We start from the raw sequence: 17,927 nt of genomic DNA on the forward strand, positions 1-17,927 counted from the left end.
TGTGTTCAGTTTTGCTTCCCCTGTCTCATCTTGTCAATTACTTCCAGCTGTGTTCACCACCTGTGTGTAATCTCCCTGGCTGTGTCACAATTCAGGGTCTGCACGTTTGAAGTACGCGCACTATGCGCACTATGTACGGTGCGTACTATAAGTACGAGAAGTGCGGAAGTGAGAGGCTTGTGAAATGGGACGGTATATGCTTCGTCGCGCTGTTCAGGTTGCCTAGCAACCATGATATTAACCGCGAGAAACGTTACATACAGCTTTGTGTGACATAAATGAAGGAGAAAAATGTTTTGTCATGACATCACTTTGATTAGTTGAGTATCTGAGGCTACAGGACTGTAAAACATGATTGTTGGGCTTCATTTCTGTACTGAACAGTCATTTAAGAGTAGTTAGCAAATAATAATTAGTTAATGTTGTTCATGAGACTAAAGTCATCTCACTATGGTAATGTAAATATAATATGGCCAATATTATATTATTGACAGATTATTATGATATATATATATATATATATAGATAGATAGATAGATAGGCTTTAAAACCAAGTTAACACTGTAAGTACAAACGTCACTAATGTCACACAACTTTGCCAACATGTGGCCAACAGCAATGTTTTAATGTTCTTCATTATTAAACATTCTCACATAAATAAGTGACGTCATGTTCAGTACTTACTTTTGACAGTTCACTCTTCGGCCGCTCCCTTCTGCCGTATTTTGCGGCAAAATTATCCACACCCACCGCCGCGCTATGAATTGTGGGATATATGGGACCACGAAGCGTGCACCGGACCACGCTTGATATTTGGGGAAATCGACGACGCATTTGGAGTATGCATTTGAAGTACACTTCGAATTGGGACAGCCGTCGTCGCGTGGCGGTGACGTAACCGCACTTAAAATGCGTACTTCAAGCGTGCAGACCCTGAATTGGGACACAGCAGGTGTGTACTATAAGAACGAGAAGTGCGGAAGTGAGAGGCTTGTGAAATGGGACGGTCTAGCCTTTGTCGCACTGTTCAGGTTGCCTAGCAACCATGATACTAATCGCGAGAAACGTTACATACAGCTTTGTTTGACATGTGTTTTAATGTTCTTCGTTATTAAACATTCATTCGCACATAAATAAGTGACGTCATATTCAGTACTTACTTTTGACAGTTCACTCTTTGGCCGCTCCCTTCTGCCGTATTTTGCGGCAAAATTATCCACACCCACCGCCGCGCTATGAATTGTGGGATATATGGGACCACGAAGCGTGCACCGGACCACGCTTGATATTTGGGGAAATCGACGGCGCATTTGGAGTATGCATTTGAAGTATACTTCAAATTGGGACAGCCGTCGTCGCGTGGCGGTGACGTAATCACACTTAAAATGCGTACTTCAAGCGTGCAGACCCTGAATTGGGACACAGCCAGTGTGTATTTAAGTCGTGTCTGCTTGTGTACTAGTTGCTGGTCTGTCTGTAAATCTCCTGAGTTTCATCCGTTCTCCCGGCTATCTAACTTCATGTTCCTCCGCTCACCCTTGTTCGTGTTCATGTTTAGTAGTTTAGTTTTTCCCAGTTCAGATTATTTTTATTTATGTATCTTGTGTTTTATTGTTACAATAACTCTCCCTCACACCTCTATGAGTGCCTGCGCTTGGATCCTCATTTAATTCCTCCACACGGCTCATCCCATTCGCCATAACACATGTTTTGTATTCGCATACACCCACAGACATGAGCAAAGGGAAGTTACTCACTGGTTTTTATTGTCATCACCAAATCGATCAGACAGGCAGATATACTATATCAGAGTATACTTTGGCTTTTGTTCTCATCAAATCCAGCACCTGGCTTCTTAAACATGTTAAATTGACAAATACATTAACCCATAATAAATAAATAATCTTCAAATTGGCAAATAAATAGTTAAATAAGTTAATAAATATGCAAATACATTATGCAAGTAACCAAGCCATCTGAGATAAATTAAGAGCTTGGTGATCTATCAAATGATAGTGATGTGTAAATTATTGCAATTTATAAAAAGAATATAAAATATTTTGCATTTGTTAATCAACACTGAGATTTTTTATGAAATTTTCTACGTTTCCTGAAGAATTTACTGTGAGGTTATTGCTTATGTCAAAAGGCAGGATTTTGATACATGCATTTGAAAAGTCTGAGAAGTCACAAGCCGTCGTCTGACTTAGATGTTTGAACTAGAAAAAAAACATATAAAGAAGAAAGGGTTTTCCTTTCAGTCCTCAGAGCTGCAGTCACCCTCTGTCGACTGCCCTTTGAAGCAGGCCGACTCGTAATGCTTGTTCAGGTAGGATTTGAGCGCAAAGCTTTTACGACAACGTTTGCAGGAGTAGTGTTTGAACGCTGAGTGCGTCTGCATGTGGGCACGCAGGTTGGAGCGGTCAGCAAAGGCTTTGCCACAGTGAGCGCAGGCAAACGGTTTCTCCCCAGTGTGAGACCTCATGTGACCCTGCAGGAGCCAAGGCCGGCTGAACGCTTTGCCACACACCTCGCACTCGTGCTTCATGTCATGGGTCAGCATGTGCATGGCCAGAGCCGGCATAGACACATAAACTTTGTGGCAGGTAGGACATTTCCTGGCCTGCTGACTGTCCAGACTTCGGTGAGTCTGCTTGTGCCTACTCAGATTGGAGGATGTGGCGTATGACTTGCCGCACTCGCTGCACGCGTGACGTCCTTTGGATTTCCCTTTGGCGGGGCTGCAATCTGTTGAGCTGCTTCCCTCGCTGCTGTCCAAATGGCTCCCTTCCGTGTGAGAACATCTCTGTTTAGGCCTCCGGCGCGAGCGACCATCAGAGACGAGAAAGCCACTGATTGTGCACGCCTCCGTTTCAGGGCTGCTGCCGTCCGACTCAACTGTGGTGCTAGAAACGGGGCTGTCCGGATCTTCCATGTCGTGGTCAGAGAACTCTTCCCCGCTGCTGCCCCCTGGGGAGTACAGCGGCCCTGCTGTGAGCCCAGTCTGCTCATGACTTGACTCCTTTGTGCGCTTAAACACTGACGGGATGATGTAATCCTGGATGTACCCTGGGAAAGAAAATACATATTTAATATAGACTCTAGAATTACTACATGGAAAAGAAAAGTGCCTTCTTAGCCCAACCTCAATATGAAATCTATTCAGGAAACTATTTGTAAGTGCCAGCTTTAGCAAGCTCTACGACTGAAATATTAATGAATCTGCGATGCACCTTTCTGATTCAGTCGATATTCTCAGTGGCTCCATTGAGAGCAATCACAAAGTTAAATAAATGAAAACACAATGTGCTGACTCTGAATCAAGAGTCAGGCACGTATAGTGCAAGCCAGCCTGGACCTTCTTGTCAGAGTGCTGCAGCTGCAGCAGCAATCTGTCTAAATGTGTTTTGGAAGAAGGAACGGGTGGGGAGGGATGATCAAAACAGAGCATCTATGCAGTGAATCCCCTCAATCACTAAATCGTTTTAATCAGATCATTCCCCATCTGTGATGTTTGTGAGAGTGTTCATGAGTATGGTAATGGGGAGACTGAGTGACAGGTGGGGGTCTGCAATTTGGCAAAGAGGGAAGGGAGGGTTGGAGAGTGTTTTGTGGGTATGGTGGGGGTTGGTGGGGGTTCTGATCTTAGCAGCAGTCAGTGGGATATTGCCACACACACACACACAATCGAACACAAAGGGAAGCAGACAGCTGGCATCCTAAATCTGAGGACAAATTATTCAACTCTAACACAAGACATGTGATGTTGGTTGTGGGTGAAAAGGGGGGAGGGGGTAAATCCACTCAAAGAACACTTTTTTATTTCTTAAATCTAAACACACATCATATTGTTCTCACACCCAGCCTCTGTAGAAATCCCACAGGTGAAAATCTCTGCCAGTGCACAGCTCAAGTTTCACTTTATCGAATTACCTGCAGCACTCTCTATTTTCCAGTCAATACCCATCCTCTAAAAACCCTGTTCCATAACCTCTCACTGCTCCACATATGGATTGTGTTGCTGCAATCCTACTCCCTCTGGCTATCCAACATCCTGCAGGATCAGATGGAGAGAGATGGAGAGATGAATGGGCAGGTGGGGGGGAGGGGTGATAAGAGGAGAGTCAAGGGCAACGGCACCATCTAAGGACACGACAATCCCACGTGGCTATCTGCTTTCGTCTGAGTTTTTATCTTTATTTTCTTGTTGGACCTGAGAAATGTCTGCATCAGTGTCTCCGCGCGTGCACGGCTCATCATTCACGTACACAGTAGTATTAAAGCCAAAGGCTGCTGTGTGATCTGGTCTGAGTATTAAGCCGATTTAGCCAGCATGACCTGAATACTATTTAGCATCTGCCGAGTTAGAAAACAAAAGTCCAGAGCCATATGAAGTAGGTGGGCGAGCACTGGCTGTAGGGTTTCCAAAAGTGATTATATAGGAAGCACGACGTAGCCCCTTTGTGTATAAATCCCTGTTTATTATTTGTTTGAGGAATAATGTTTTGCCTCTTCCTCCTTGTGAGGAAAACCATGTGAAACACTTTGTGCAGACAAATCAGTCTACAACCTACACAGCAAAGTAGAAAACGCAACTCAGAGAGACGTTTACTCACTGTTTTCACTCAGATGCACGGCCAAGTTGGTGGATGACTCAGTGATGACATGTGTCACGGTGTAAGAGTCGTCCCAGTGCTGCTCCTGCTGCTGATGTTGATGATGATAGTAGTGGTTGGAAGAGGAGAAATCGTGAATCTTTGGCAGTTTCACCAAAAAGGAGCGTGGCATTTTTATTTTCCCCTGATGAAAAAGTGATGTAAACCTCCTGGAATAAAACGCAAACACGCAGTTGAACAGGAAAAATAAGAAAAACTACGCTTCCAGGTGGCCTTCTTGGAAAGGCCAATCAGCTGAGGGTGCTGGAAAAAAATCTTTTTCGAAATTATTCAACGTCAAAAGAGAAAAGAGCAGCAAAGACAGAGCATAGCACAGAGTGGATGGAGAGGAAGACAGAAAGTGATGAGGGTGAGACAGAGGCACACACACACACACACAGAGAAAGAGAGAGAGAGAGATGTCTGGACTAGCTGAGCTCAGCACTACTGCAGTCTTTTATACATGGGCCATGAGCCCCAAAGATCAGGTGGTGCTTTGGAAGAGGGAGCTGCTTAGCATTAATCCATCAAACATCCCAAGGGACACACGTCAAATTACCACGAGCCGTCTGTGCTTTTCCCTGCAAGCGCACTCACACACATGCACGTGCACATGCACGCTCACAGCAGTCAACCACCACCTCCTCGTCTTCCCACCCACACCCCCCTCGTTTCGCCCCTCTGTCTCTGTCTGAAGAAGGGCAGACAATAGTGATGCAGAAGCACGTGGGTGACACTACACACAACATCTTGTCCTCCATTGTCTTTCAATGAAGTAGCTAACACAATTCATACTGCCTCAAACATATTTCACCCAGCCTACCAACAACAGCACCCGCACATCCGGCTCGTTACTGAAATGTTAAACTGGAGTGACATGTTCCTAGCATATATAGGAACATATATATATATATATACAGGGTCACACACCTGCACCTCTGCATGCCCCCCTTCACCACATGCATGAATTCTCCCTGTTGTCTTCCATCATATTCTACTTTTGACCAAAATGTCCTTTATCTTGCTTCTGCAACTCAACCTTGTGTCTTTAATTTTGTCTCTAATGCTCCCAATCTGAGCTGTCCCTCTGATATGTATCGATTTCTGATCTTGGCCATCCTGGTCACTCCCAGGGAACACCTTAACATCTTCAGCCCCACCACCTCCGGCTCCGCTTTGTGTCTTTGTGTCAGTGCCACCATCTTTAAACCATACATCCTAGCAGCTCTCACTAAAATCTTGAAAATCTTCCCGTTCACTCTTGCTGGATCATTCTGTTATTGTGTCTCACACACACAACAAAAACCTTCCTTCTCTTCACCATATCAGTCAGCTCTCTCCTTTAACCCATCATAGTCCCAACATTTAAAGTCACTGCTCTCACCTCCACTCTTCTGACTTTTGGTCAGCAACACTGGAGGCGGTCATTGCTCATGTGGGCCCCAACCGATATGGTATGAAAATCTCAATCTTTATGATCCACATGCTTGATTTGGCAAAGATTTTATTTTGGATGCCGTTCCTTACACAACCCCGTTAATCAGGGCTACACTCTGAGTACATTATGGCTTATGTCCTCTACATCACTTCCTCTAATGTCCACTTGAGGCTGGCTCGAACTCTCCTGTTTGTTAAAATGTGCAAATGTTTACATCATGGTATAATATATATATACTACAATATATACCATATACAGCACAATAGACACTTTATGTGTCCCAGCGTTCCACAATAATCCCCCAGTTCATATGAAGAGAGGGAAAGAAATGGTGCTTCACATTAGATTACAGCATTTGAAGTTAATCTAATGTAGTTTCATAGTCATTCAGCAGATAAAGATTTTCCATGTTTGACAGAGATTTTGCACTCAGCGCGTTCGTCTGTTTTCTTTTTCTTTCAGCTGCAGAACAAAACATATTTTTTTCATCTCCATCCTCTGTTTTACATTTCTCTGCAGACCGACAAGCACTCTATAACCATGCAACCCTCATCAGGATAAAAAAGGCCCCCACAGTGAGTTCCGGACTGTCGTCTGTGACTTGTTGACCTCTCTGTGGCTGCAGGGGTCACAGGGTCACAGTGCGGTTGGTACAGAGAGACAGCAGCAGCTTAAACGCAAGCTGGTTGGCTCACCTCACAGATGGCTCTGCAGGTTCAGTGTGATTGGATGATTAAAAATAAAATCTATAAACTCACTAACAGATGTTGATTGGAAAGGATTTGGAATTGGGACCTCGTATAATGTTTAGAAATTCTCTGTGGTCCAGGCTAAAGAACAGACTCTCAGTGGTGCTAATACATTATTTTATATTATATATTTTCATATTATTGCCAACAAATTGAATGAAAAGTCCAGGATACAAATGAATGTGCCCTACCAACAAGTGTGTGCATCTTACTCCTCTGTGCTGAAGAACTGCAGGGTTGTATAGAAACTGTTAAAAACACATGAGTGATGGAAAAGCGATACATCTAGCTAAATGAAAAAGATCGTTGCATATTTCACTGCTGCAATAATCTTAATGTTATAATGACTGCTGTAATGATATGACTGTCAAGAGTAAAAAGATGAGACAAGTCTGAGCAGGGTGGTTTGTTAGTATGACAAGTGTGAATATTCTCTGTTTATTTATTAATTTATTTGACTGACAAGAGTTGTGCTGCTGCATTTTGAGGTTCTTTAATATAAAATACGGATGTTAAGGGGCATGCCGAGTCAAATCAAGCTACGCGAAAGGAGGATTTAACTGTGGCGTGTTGAATAGCATTTATCCTTTTGTAATGTTTTTGATTGCAACCTTGTGTCTGCCAGATGGAAGAACAAAACCTAAGACTGTGCAAATTATATAACAGCGTCTTTGTGTGACAGCTGGGTGCTGTTTGTTTCAGCGTTCAGTTTTACTAAAACACACTAAAAATTACATTTTTCCAGGAAGTACACTGCTTTTTAAACCTTTTTGTCTTTTTCCTGGTTTAAACTGGAGGACCATCAGTCTCATTAGTCAGAACAATTACAAGCTATTTAAAAAAAATCAACAACAAGGTGGAAAATATGGGAAATGGTAAAGTCCAGTCTCTTTTTCCAGTCTATGTTGGACCTGTGTGGGTCACATGAACAGACCACATGAACACATTATGTTCTGATGTTTTAAGATGTATATTCTGTGACTCCATAATTCTGTATTTTTTTGAATGACGATCTAAAACCGAGTATGAGCGATCCGGTCATTGCTGAGTCTGATTAAATGCATGTTAAGCAGCACTGTGGAGAATGCACCCAGAGCTTGTCTATGAAAGCCTGTCGAGCTGCGATAAGTGAGATAATTTGTGTTAATCACATATAGTCATTATAGATCTGAAAAACAAACGCAGGTCCTTTTCACTGAGGCGTCTTTTCAGCACCTCTACAAAAATCTCCCACTCTGCCATCTGACAATGAGGCAGCTGCATGCCCGTGAATGAGGGTGATTGTCTCTTTTCTTTTAATCAGCACACAAGATTTTCCCTTCTTCAATCTGCACGTTTTTTTCACAGGTTGATTGTGAAAAAATCGGGAGCTGCAGAGGGTGACTCGTGATTCATGTTTCAACATATTTCATGCTTTTTTCCCCTTTAACCAGGCGGCTTTGCACAAACGGTGTGAGGAATGCTCCTATGAGATTTGTCTTGCAGACCTCAACTCAATTAGAAGTGACTGTTTAAAGTCTTGCACAATCTGCCATATGCACACCCCTTCCCTTTGAGCAGAGAGGCATGATGAGAGGTCAGAGAAGGGGATGGGACAAACTTTCAGTCATCAAGTGAGGTGACTGACAAGCGATGGATTGTGGATGCTAAGGGAATGCCAAAAAGGGGGAGGAGGTGATGTAGAACTGCGTTTTAATCTAGTCAGATCTCAGACCTGATAAAAGGAATCTGTCCATCTCTCTTTTAGATTCTCTGGGTCATCAATCACATATGCCACTGGCCTCTACTCTGGCTGATATCAGAGTCTCTAGGGAGAGGGCAAGCGTGAGCTGCAGATGCTGTGTGAGATGGGAAAGCTAGCATGATAACGGGGAAATATGGTGAATACAGATATGACGATGTGCCTGATAAACATGATGCTACTATAAGAGATGTTTTTAAAAGATCATGTTCATGTATATAAGTAATCATAATGAGAAGAAGATTTTTTTTTGCCTTTATATGATGTGTTTTATATGATCTTGTTAATTACATTTCAGGAAAGGTAGAATAAAAACAGTAAACGATGTCTCAAGCTCAGACAGGGCCCCAGTGGATTGCATGATTAGTTGAATGTCACTCTCTTGGCATGCTTCCACTATCTCATAACGTGTTTTATGACATCCTGTCTGCGTCAGACGACACACAAGCTAATCAGCCAAGATTGTGTAGCTTCTCCTGCAGGTCATCATGCAGGTGTGTTGTTGAAGATTTCAGGCAAATTCAATTCAATTTTATTTATATAGCGCCAAATCACAACAAAAGTCACCTCAAGGCGCTTCATAGATACAGAGAAAAACCCAACAATCATATGACCCCCTATGAGCAGCACTTTGGCAACAGTGGGAAGGAAAAACTCCCTTTTAACAGGAAGAAACCTCCGGCAGAACCAGGCTCAGGAAGGGGCGGGGCCATCTGCTGCGACCGGTTGGGGTGAGAGAAGGAAAACAGGATAAAGACATGCTGTGGAAGAGAGACAGAGATTAATAACAGATATGATTCAATACAGAGAGGTCTATTAACACATAGTGAGTGAGAAAGGTGACTGGAAAGGAAAAACTCAATGCATCATGGGAATCCCCGGCAGCCTACGTCTATTGCAGCATAACTAAGGGAGGATTCAGGGTCACCTGGTCCAGCTCTAACTATATGCTTTAGCAAAAAGGAAAGTTTGAAGCCTAATCTTAAAAGTAGAGATAGTGTCTGTCTCCTGAATCCAAACTGGAAGCTGGTTCCACAGAAGAGGGGCCTGAAAACTGAAGGCTCTGCCTCCCATTCTACTTTTAAATACTCTAGGAACAACAAGTAGGCCTGCAGAGCGAGAGCGAAGTGCTCTAATAGGGTGATATGGTACTACAAGGTCATTAAGATAAGATGGGGCCTGATTATTTCAGACCTTGTATGTGAGGAGCAGGATTTTGAATTCTGGATTTAACAGGAAGCCAATGAAGGGAAGCCAAAACAGGAGAAATCTGCTCTCTCTTTCTAGTCCCTGTCAGGACTCTTGCTGCAGCATTTTGGATTAGCTGAAGGCTTTTCAGTGAGTTTTTTGGACATCCTGATAATAATGAATTGCAGTCGTCCAGCCTGGAAGTAATAAATGCATGAACTAGTTTTTCAGCGTCACTCTGAGACAGGATAGTTCTAACTTTAGAGATGTTGCGCAAATGCAAACACATCACTAGACTACTGCACCACTGCATTCCTCCTACCTTTTCTTGTTCTTCTCGCGACCCCTTTCAAACAAAGGTCTCCAGTCCTTAGATGAAATATAATAACTATAAAAACCATGTCACCTGCTCACTGATGTTGTCTCTCTTTGTTTTCTTTCTGTCTCTCCAACCTGGCTTCTCTCTCCCTTTCTGTTAGCATTTGTTTTTATCTGAGCTCCAGAGCTTTCATTCATCATTCGTCCATTTATTCATCGTTGAACTGCCTAGTTAGTGAAGCCCTGGCTCTCGGTTGTACCATTCAGACCTGACATTGTCTTCTCCCTCTGAGAGTTTTGGATGTGTGCCTCAAAACATCAAAACAAAACTCAAGAAAAGGAAAGCAAAGCTAAGTGATCCACATCCTGACTTCATCTCTGGACTTGCATGAGATTGGTATTGATCTCATTACTGAGTCACTTCATTCAGCTTTTAAGAAATGCTTCTGACACGATTCAATTACTAAATGTGCTGTACTCTAAAAACCCAACAGCTCAGTTGTTCTTGGGTCAAATTCTGATTGATTGGCAAGTGTGACAGTGGGGTTCACATGAAATGAAAAAAGCACAAAACCCACCCCAATAAAAGACCAAGTAACCGAATATGCAAAGACAGTGGCTACAGTGGACACTTGGCTGTCTGTAGCTTCCTGCAGTCTGCCAACAGAGAACCATGTCAGCCTATAACAGTATGCCTGGCAATAGAACGGACCGGCCTTTATAAGCACATTACGCTACAAACATTAGCAAGATGCTTCAATTCAGTGTGCATAAGACAGACATTTCAGAGATAGAACTTAATAATACCAAATCTATCTGCATACAGATGGAGTGAAGCTGTTGCCCATTGAGAGAAGGTCATTCTGTACAAGAGCATTGTGTTGGCATGTGGAGAAGATAGTAGAACGTGTCTGTACTCATCTAAAGTAAAAAAAAAATCACACCCAGTGAAATGAGTCAGTTGACCATCACAGGCCCTGCCTTGGTGTCCTTGGTACTGACAGAGAGTGTGGTGTCTAAATGAATCAGTGGCCTCTCAATAATGCTGCATATTTCTGCATGTTCTGCCAATTCTGTCGAATACACAATCAACTGATGGTGTCATTGGTGGTGACATTGTTACTACAAGTGTCATTTGTGTCCTGGAGAGCACTTACACTAAATGCCTCTTCCTTAAATAGCCCTTCAGCATTGGTCAGTTCAATTGCACTGAGACAGAGAATTACCTGCCGCATGCTCCCAATTGATAAAACACACCGGGAACCATTTAGGCTAATGCCTTTGCATTAAAGGAGCTCTTGCCCTATAAATGTGGAATTAAGGTTAAATCACCACATCTGCATCACAAGAGAAGGTGCAAGCACTCGATGTTTGCCTTAATTGAGAGGCTTGTAGTTAAAAGCGTGTGCATGTTTTAGCATTGGGGGTGGGTTGGAGTGAAACATGGTGCCTGCTCTTTGTTTGACAAGATTCAGTGTATGGGCTCACTAGGTGGGGTACTCTCACCCTCACACACCCTTTGTCTTCCGGCCATCTGCTAGGGTTTCATAATGACGGGAAGGGTGAGTATGCGAGGAGGGGAGGTTAAGGGGTTACTGAGCTGGACTAGGGGAGGGTAAGTGTGTGGGGGAGTACATTCCGTCACCTTACAATCATCCACTCTGAGCCGAGTAAGGCCAGGCGACGGGAGGCTGTAGGTGCTTCATCACACTGAGAGAGAGAAATTTACAGCTTCCGTGACCCCCACTCAGATGACTCCCCATTTCTCACATACTCACTCTGCTTTATTGCTTTTTTCAGAATGGAAGGTTATTAGGGAAAGTTATTAATGACAGCACTGCTCAGCACATTTTCAAGTGAATGCATTTTAAACACTACACAAAACCAAAAATCCTTGTTTTCCATAGCAGACGTTTTTCTTTCTTTTTTTCCTGAGCATTAAAAAATGCAATGCAATTAAAATGTATAATAAATTTCAAAATAACATCTAGACCAGGGGTCTCAAACTTGGGGCCCACATCACCCCTACTTGCGACATGAAGAAATATAATGCAATTTGGCCTTGAAGTTAATGTTTCTGTTGGGGAGGGTTTGTTTGTTGTTGAGTGTGATGTTAAAATAAGTTCTTTAAAAAGCAAAAAGATATTTAGTATGAAGGCAATGTGAGCAGAGAGTACAAACATGTGGAGGGATTGGCTGTGTTAAAAATTAATGTGCATGTCTGCATTTTGATTTTGTTAAATATGAATAAAATGATAGCAGAAGTGCTGCCACGTGTCTGGAGTGAAAGACAGTACAATGTGTTTATTTGGTAGTTCAATGAGCACCTGCTTTTTTCCTGATCGATGCCCCGAGTGCGCTTTTCCTGAGACATTTTGTTTCAATAGGTGTGCATGTGAAGTTCTGTCTGTGCCCCTCAACAATAACATTTAACTATTAATCACAATTTTGCTCAATAAAAGATCTGGCTTGTATCAGTCACATTATGACCATTAATCATAGAATGCATTCATAAATGTGCAATAAATTAAAACTTTGCATGCATTTTGCTAAAGCAAGTCAGTTGTTCAGTCAACAGTTATGACAGGTCACAATACTGATGCCACCCACATTTACAAATGATAACTGTAGATATCAAAACAGACGTTTCCATTTGTGTAAAAGTAGCAGTTGTTTGAGCCTCTTCTGCAGAAAGTTCTCTGCTGTTGCTCACTTCATGCAAGAAATCAAGATGATAGCTGTTGTATAGTGTTTTGACACAATTAATTATTGAGACATGTATTTTATTACAACTTAATTTAACTACATCTATTGTTTCAACTCCTTCTATAAAAAACACGCTGAACTGAAGAATGAAGAACGCAGCTTCATGGGGCACCATTCATCACACTGGCACCTCATATGAGTGTGAAGTAGTCAGACTCAAACGTCGAGGAAGGTGGTAGGGAAGCAGACTATGCAGCCATTTCAGGTTTCCAAGGTGAGCAATTTATTTACAGTGAACTTAATTTAATGTAACTTAACAAAACTTCCCCACAAATAAACTCTATCAACAAACCTCACCATGACATGGATCTGATGACACAGCTCACCTCTCCTCTCTGCTGCATCTGGTAGAGACTGGCTTTAAATAGGGCCATCAATTTCCCTCCAATTGCCCAGCCACCACTCACTCAACTGAGGGATCTAAAACTCTACACAGATTATCCAAAAACACAAAACCTCTACAAACTTCTAATATGCACATTTACACAACTAAATGGCAATATTAACGAAAGGAAAAACATTCAACAAATCCCTTTAAACCTTAACAAACAAAAGGAAGCATCTCTGGAAAAAGAAACCCCTCCACTCGGTTTGACCTGCTGATGTCATGTGTGACATCATCAGGACTTTAAAATGAGGAAATGCCAGGCAGGCGTTTCCCCACACCTGACCCTCATGAAGACTGAAAAGACAAACAAAGTAAGTATGAACTTAATCTGTAACATAATAAAATATAAAGAAACATAACTGAGTATTTGTCTTAATTTGCAGAATGTTTGATTTGCCGGCAACAGAATGCTTACACAAACAAGTGTGTGAAGCAATGTTACTTGACAAATAGCAAATCATAGCAAATACATAGAAACAGAATAATGTGTACAATGTGCAAAAAAAGGTAAACACATATGGGACAAATGGAGAGCATTGCAACTGCTCCTCCACTTTGTCACAATGAGCTCTTGAATATTCATAACTTTTTTTGGCCAAGATGTTTGAAAAGCTTTTTAAGGTAAGAGGCATTTGACTAATACATTTTGTTCAATTTCTATTAGATTCCAAGACTCTTCCAAAAAGTGCAGCCACTGTCTGTCTTCTTATGGTGCAGAGTTTTGATTTGTTTCTGCAGTTCTTCTGTTCCCAAGCAGTGCACCGGAGCTTATCCCCCCTCCCAAAGGGAAACACGTATGCAGACACTTTTGCAAGACCATAAATTAGGCCTGACTCGTACTGTTCACAGCAAACATGATCAATTGAATAGAGAAACAATTACCAAACATAACTCACTCAAAGTTTGATACAAGTCTACATAATGAAATAAAGAACAGTCCAGCAGCAAATACATATCGGTTACATTTGCTATTCCTTGGATTGTGACTGTTTGTAAATGGATTTTACTCTTGTGAACAAATATCAAGAATTAAGAGTTTGAATAAATGGCCAAGGAAAAAGAGGTCATTTCCTTCCTATGGTTCATGATGTCAGAACCTCTGTAAACGTTCTGTTTAATTTAACTTTAACCTCTTAATGGGAAATATGGAAACCATGTGCTCATTAATTAAAAAATGCAAATCAAACTGAGCAAAAATCTGTCTAATTTAGGTAATTAGCCTGCTCAACGTGTGTGTGAGTGAGTGTGAAACTGGTGTTAACCTGGCGAGCAGATGGGCGCCTGCACAGCACCCTGACTGAACACACACCAGATCATGCCAGTGACCATCTGACCGCTCCCACAACTGCACAAACTCACCTCACCATCACTAAAACACTACGCTTTACATGTGAATGTAACAAATGCAGTGTAATCAAGCCGGTGGAATTAATTATTAAGATGATGTGTGAATGCATATATTCATATGATAATCAGGGACTAACTAGGGGAACGAAGAAAGGTGAGAGCTGGACCACTTCAAAGATAGACGGGAGATTAAATTCATGTTTTAGGCTCTGTTCACTACATATCACAAGGTCGAGACGTCCTGCTTTAGGTCTTTTTGTACGATTTATTTTACTTTTGCTGATTGCACTCTATGCATGTGGATTTGCTGTTCAGATGAGGTCAGTGGTCTCGTGAGTAAACTGGTATCACTCTGTGTCATGATTTGGGGTTTCTCTGTCACTCATTATGGAAGTGTGAACATTAGTGCAAAAGCATGTCTCGGAAAAGTCCTACCTGGTCTTTTTTCCAAGTAATCAATAGAAACAAAAAACAGGGCTGAAATGCAATGCTCTGTCAGAAACAGAACATACATCACCAATAATATATTTTGTAATATATCTATATCATGGCTAAAGCACTTCTGGATGGATGCAAACTGCATTTCGTTGCCTTGTACTTGTGACATGTGCAATGACAGTAAAGTGGAATTCTATTCTATTCTATTCTTATAAATATTCAGATTTTCTACCATAACATTTTGTTGCAGATTGGAGATGTTCCTGGGCTTGGTTGATTTGAAAGCTCATTATTCTGGTATTTATTGCATGTAGGGTGTTTTACATGTTTTAGTCTGTAATATTTTTTTATCCATATTAGAATGAAAATGATCCAGCAGATCACAGCAGATCACAATAGAGTGACTGAGAGATTCTCGGCACACACTGACCAAGCTGACATCACAGCTGATAGAGGGGTTGAATGTGGAAGCCTCCTTCACTGTGGATTGAGGGTTAATATATAAGATCACTTTCCAATGCGTGAACTACGACAGTGAGGTTATTTAATTACATATAGCGCTGCATTTAGTTGATTGCTTCTCCTTGAAAGCTCTTTCTATAGCACATTAGAGAATGACTGGCACCCAGCTGTATCACCCACTGTGACTCATTCACCAGTGTTTTCCCCCACAGACTCAGGTCACGTGTCACCCTTTGTCCTGTTTCCTAGAGAAGTGGCAATGAAACAACAGCTGCTGAGCGAGAACGATGTGTCTGGTTCCTCTCAGAAAAGCATCTTGCTGTTTAGCACAGAACGACTGACGACGAGCACTCAGTGGCGACCCACACCAGCGTAAAGCTAACAGCTTACTTTTACGACTAATGCCCCTCCAAATATGGCAAATGCACGAATAAAACAATGGAATAACTGTAGTTTGCTGTGACTTTCACATTATATCATATGCCTGTGAAAGTTTTATTAAGTATTAAGGTATTAAGTTACAGTGTGTAAAGTAACACAGCTAGATGCCAGTAGAGTAGACTGTTTTCTTACTCCTCCCAATTCAAGTGCGTAGCCCTAGCTCCGCCTGCTGCTGCAGGACGAACAACTCTGGCTTTGATTCATCTGAGTGTAGGATGACTCTGTTTACGTTTCTTTGAATTGGATCTAAAATTACTAGACTGGAACACTTAGTGAACAAACGATCATACAACAGATACAACACAAGAATCTAATCAACAAATTGTGATATTTTTAGACACTCCAGCCTAACATTAGCTGACATAATGTGATTTTATAACCAGCTATTGTTGTTATTTAACTCATTAGACAGGAGGGTCCCGTGTTTAATCTGCTAATATGAAATGACAATATCAGGAATAAATAAACAGGCTTATGCAGGTTTTCATGTGTTAAGAGCCCTGACTTCAGACCAGGTGAAGAGGAATAGGACGACGTTTTATCCAGATGCTGGTTGCGTGGCTGCTTTCCTTCATGTTTTTGCTTTTAGTTTTATTTATTTATTTATTTTTATTAAAAATTTAAATAACCACAAAAAATGACAGACTGTACCATTAAGGATTTTGTGCATTTTCCATTTCCGGGAGATGAAAATGTTAAATCAATGCCTCTAGCCCTTTTAACTTACAATAAGAAGTGTGAAGCGGTGGGAATGAGAATTAGAACCTCCATGGTCCTCAGCCGGAAAAAGGTGGAGCGCCCACTCCAGGTCAGACACGAGTTCCTACACCAAGTAGAGGAGTTTAAGTATCTCGGGGTGACGGGAGAAGTGAGCCGGAGATCGACAGACGAAATGGTGCTGCGGCTGCAGTGATGCGGACGCTGTACTGGTCCATAATGGTGAAGAGAGAGCTGAGTGTAAAAGCGAAGCTCTCAATTTACTGGTTGATCTACGTCCTTACCCTCACCTATGGTCACGAGCTGTGGGTAGTGATTGAAAGAACCAGATCGCGGATTCAAGCAGCAGAAATCAGCTTCCTCTGAAGGCTGTCCTCTCCCTTAGAGATGAGAAGTTCAGCCATCCAGGAGGGGCTCAGAGTAAAACCCTGATTCTCCACATCGAAAGGAGCCAGTTGAGGTGGTTCGAGTATCTGACAAGGATGCCTCCTGGGCGAGGTGTTCTGGGTATGTCCCACCGGGAGGAGGTTCCAAGGCCGACCCAGGACACACTGGGGAGATTATATCTATCGGAACGTGTTGGTGTTCCCCCAGACAACCTGGAGGAGGTGGCTGGGGAGAGGGAGGTAGGCTTCTCTGCTTAGGCTGGCTCCCCCGCGACCCGGCCCCGGATAAGCGGAAGAAGATGAATGGATGGATGGTTTAAACAGCATACGGTTTGTGTAGGGCAGGGGTGTCAAACTCCAGGCCTCGAGGGCCGGTGTCCTGCAGGTTTTAGATCTCACCCTGGGTCAACACACCTGAATCAAGTAATCAGTTCATTACCAGGCCTCTGAAGAACTTCAGGACATGTTGAGGAGGTAATTTAGCCATTTAAATCAGCTGTGTTGGATCAAGGAAACATCTAAAACCTGTAGGACACCGGCCCTCGAGGCCTGGAGTTCGACACCTGTGGTGTAGGGGATGGAAATCGGCCAAGGTACATTATGAAATGCTAGGATAGATCTTGTTGAATTCAGCTGTGTAAGTGTACAAAGAGCAGTAAAGCTCAGAGCAGCAGCACATGTCAGCTGATCAGAGCACAAAAATCTGCAGGTGCTCACAACAGAAATTATTTAGCCCCTACAATCGATGTTATCGTTCCCAACCTGCCAAATCTCACTTGAGTAAAGAAGGTGTTTCAGTACTTCAGTATTTCTTAAAAGTTTCCGTACTTCTACTTAAGTAAAGTACATCTATACCTTCGCCACCTCTGGTGTACAGTATCTCTGCTTGGAGG

General features: G+C 42.3%; 1 protein-coding gene across 1 annotated transcript; it reads right to left on the reverse strand.

Moving 5' to 3' along the window:
- Positions 1-1,739: 1,739 nt before the first annotated feature.
- Positions 1,740-5,094, reverse strand: LOC102776039 (transcriptional repressor scratch 1-like). Its single transcript, XM_006800223.3, has 2 exons — positions 4,617-5,094; positions 1,740-3,069 (listed from the first exon to the last, which is right to left on the reverse strand). Exons 1-2 carry the CDS (start codon positions 4,786-4,788, stop codon positions 2,258-2,260), a joined length of 984 nt encoding a protein of 327 aa, XP_006800286.2. The 5' UTR covers positions 4,789-5,094; the 3' UTR covers positions 1,740-2,257.
- Between the last annotated feature and the right edge of the window lie 12,833 nt (positions 5,095-17,927).

Source organism: Neolamprologus brichardi, chromosome 5, assembly GCF_056152115.1.
Source record: "Neolamprologus brichardi isolate AB-2024 chromosome 5, ASM5615211v1, whole genome shotgun sequence".
Lineage (NCBI taxonomy): Eukaryota > Metazoa > Chordata > Actinopteri > Cichliformes > Cichlidae > Neolamprologus > Neolamprologus brichardi.

Coding starts and splice junctions, on each gene's coding strand:
- LOC102776039 (XM_006800223.3), bottom strand. CDS start 4,788: ATGCCACGCTCCTTTTTGGTGAAACTGCCAAAGATTCACGATTTCTCC. Junction 3,070..4,616: donor CGTGCATCTGAGTGAAAACA/GTGAGTAAACGT, acceptor TTTCTTTCCCAG/GGTACATCCAGGATTACATC.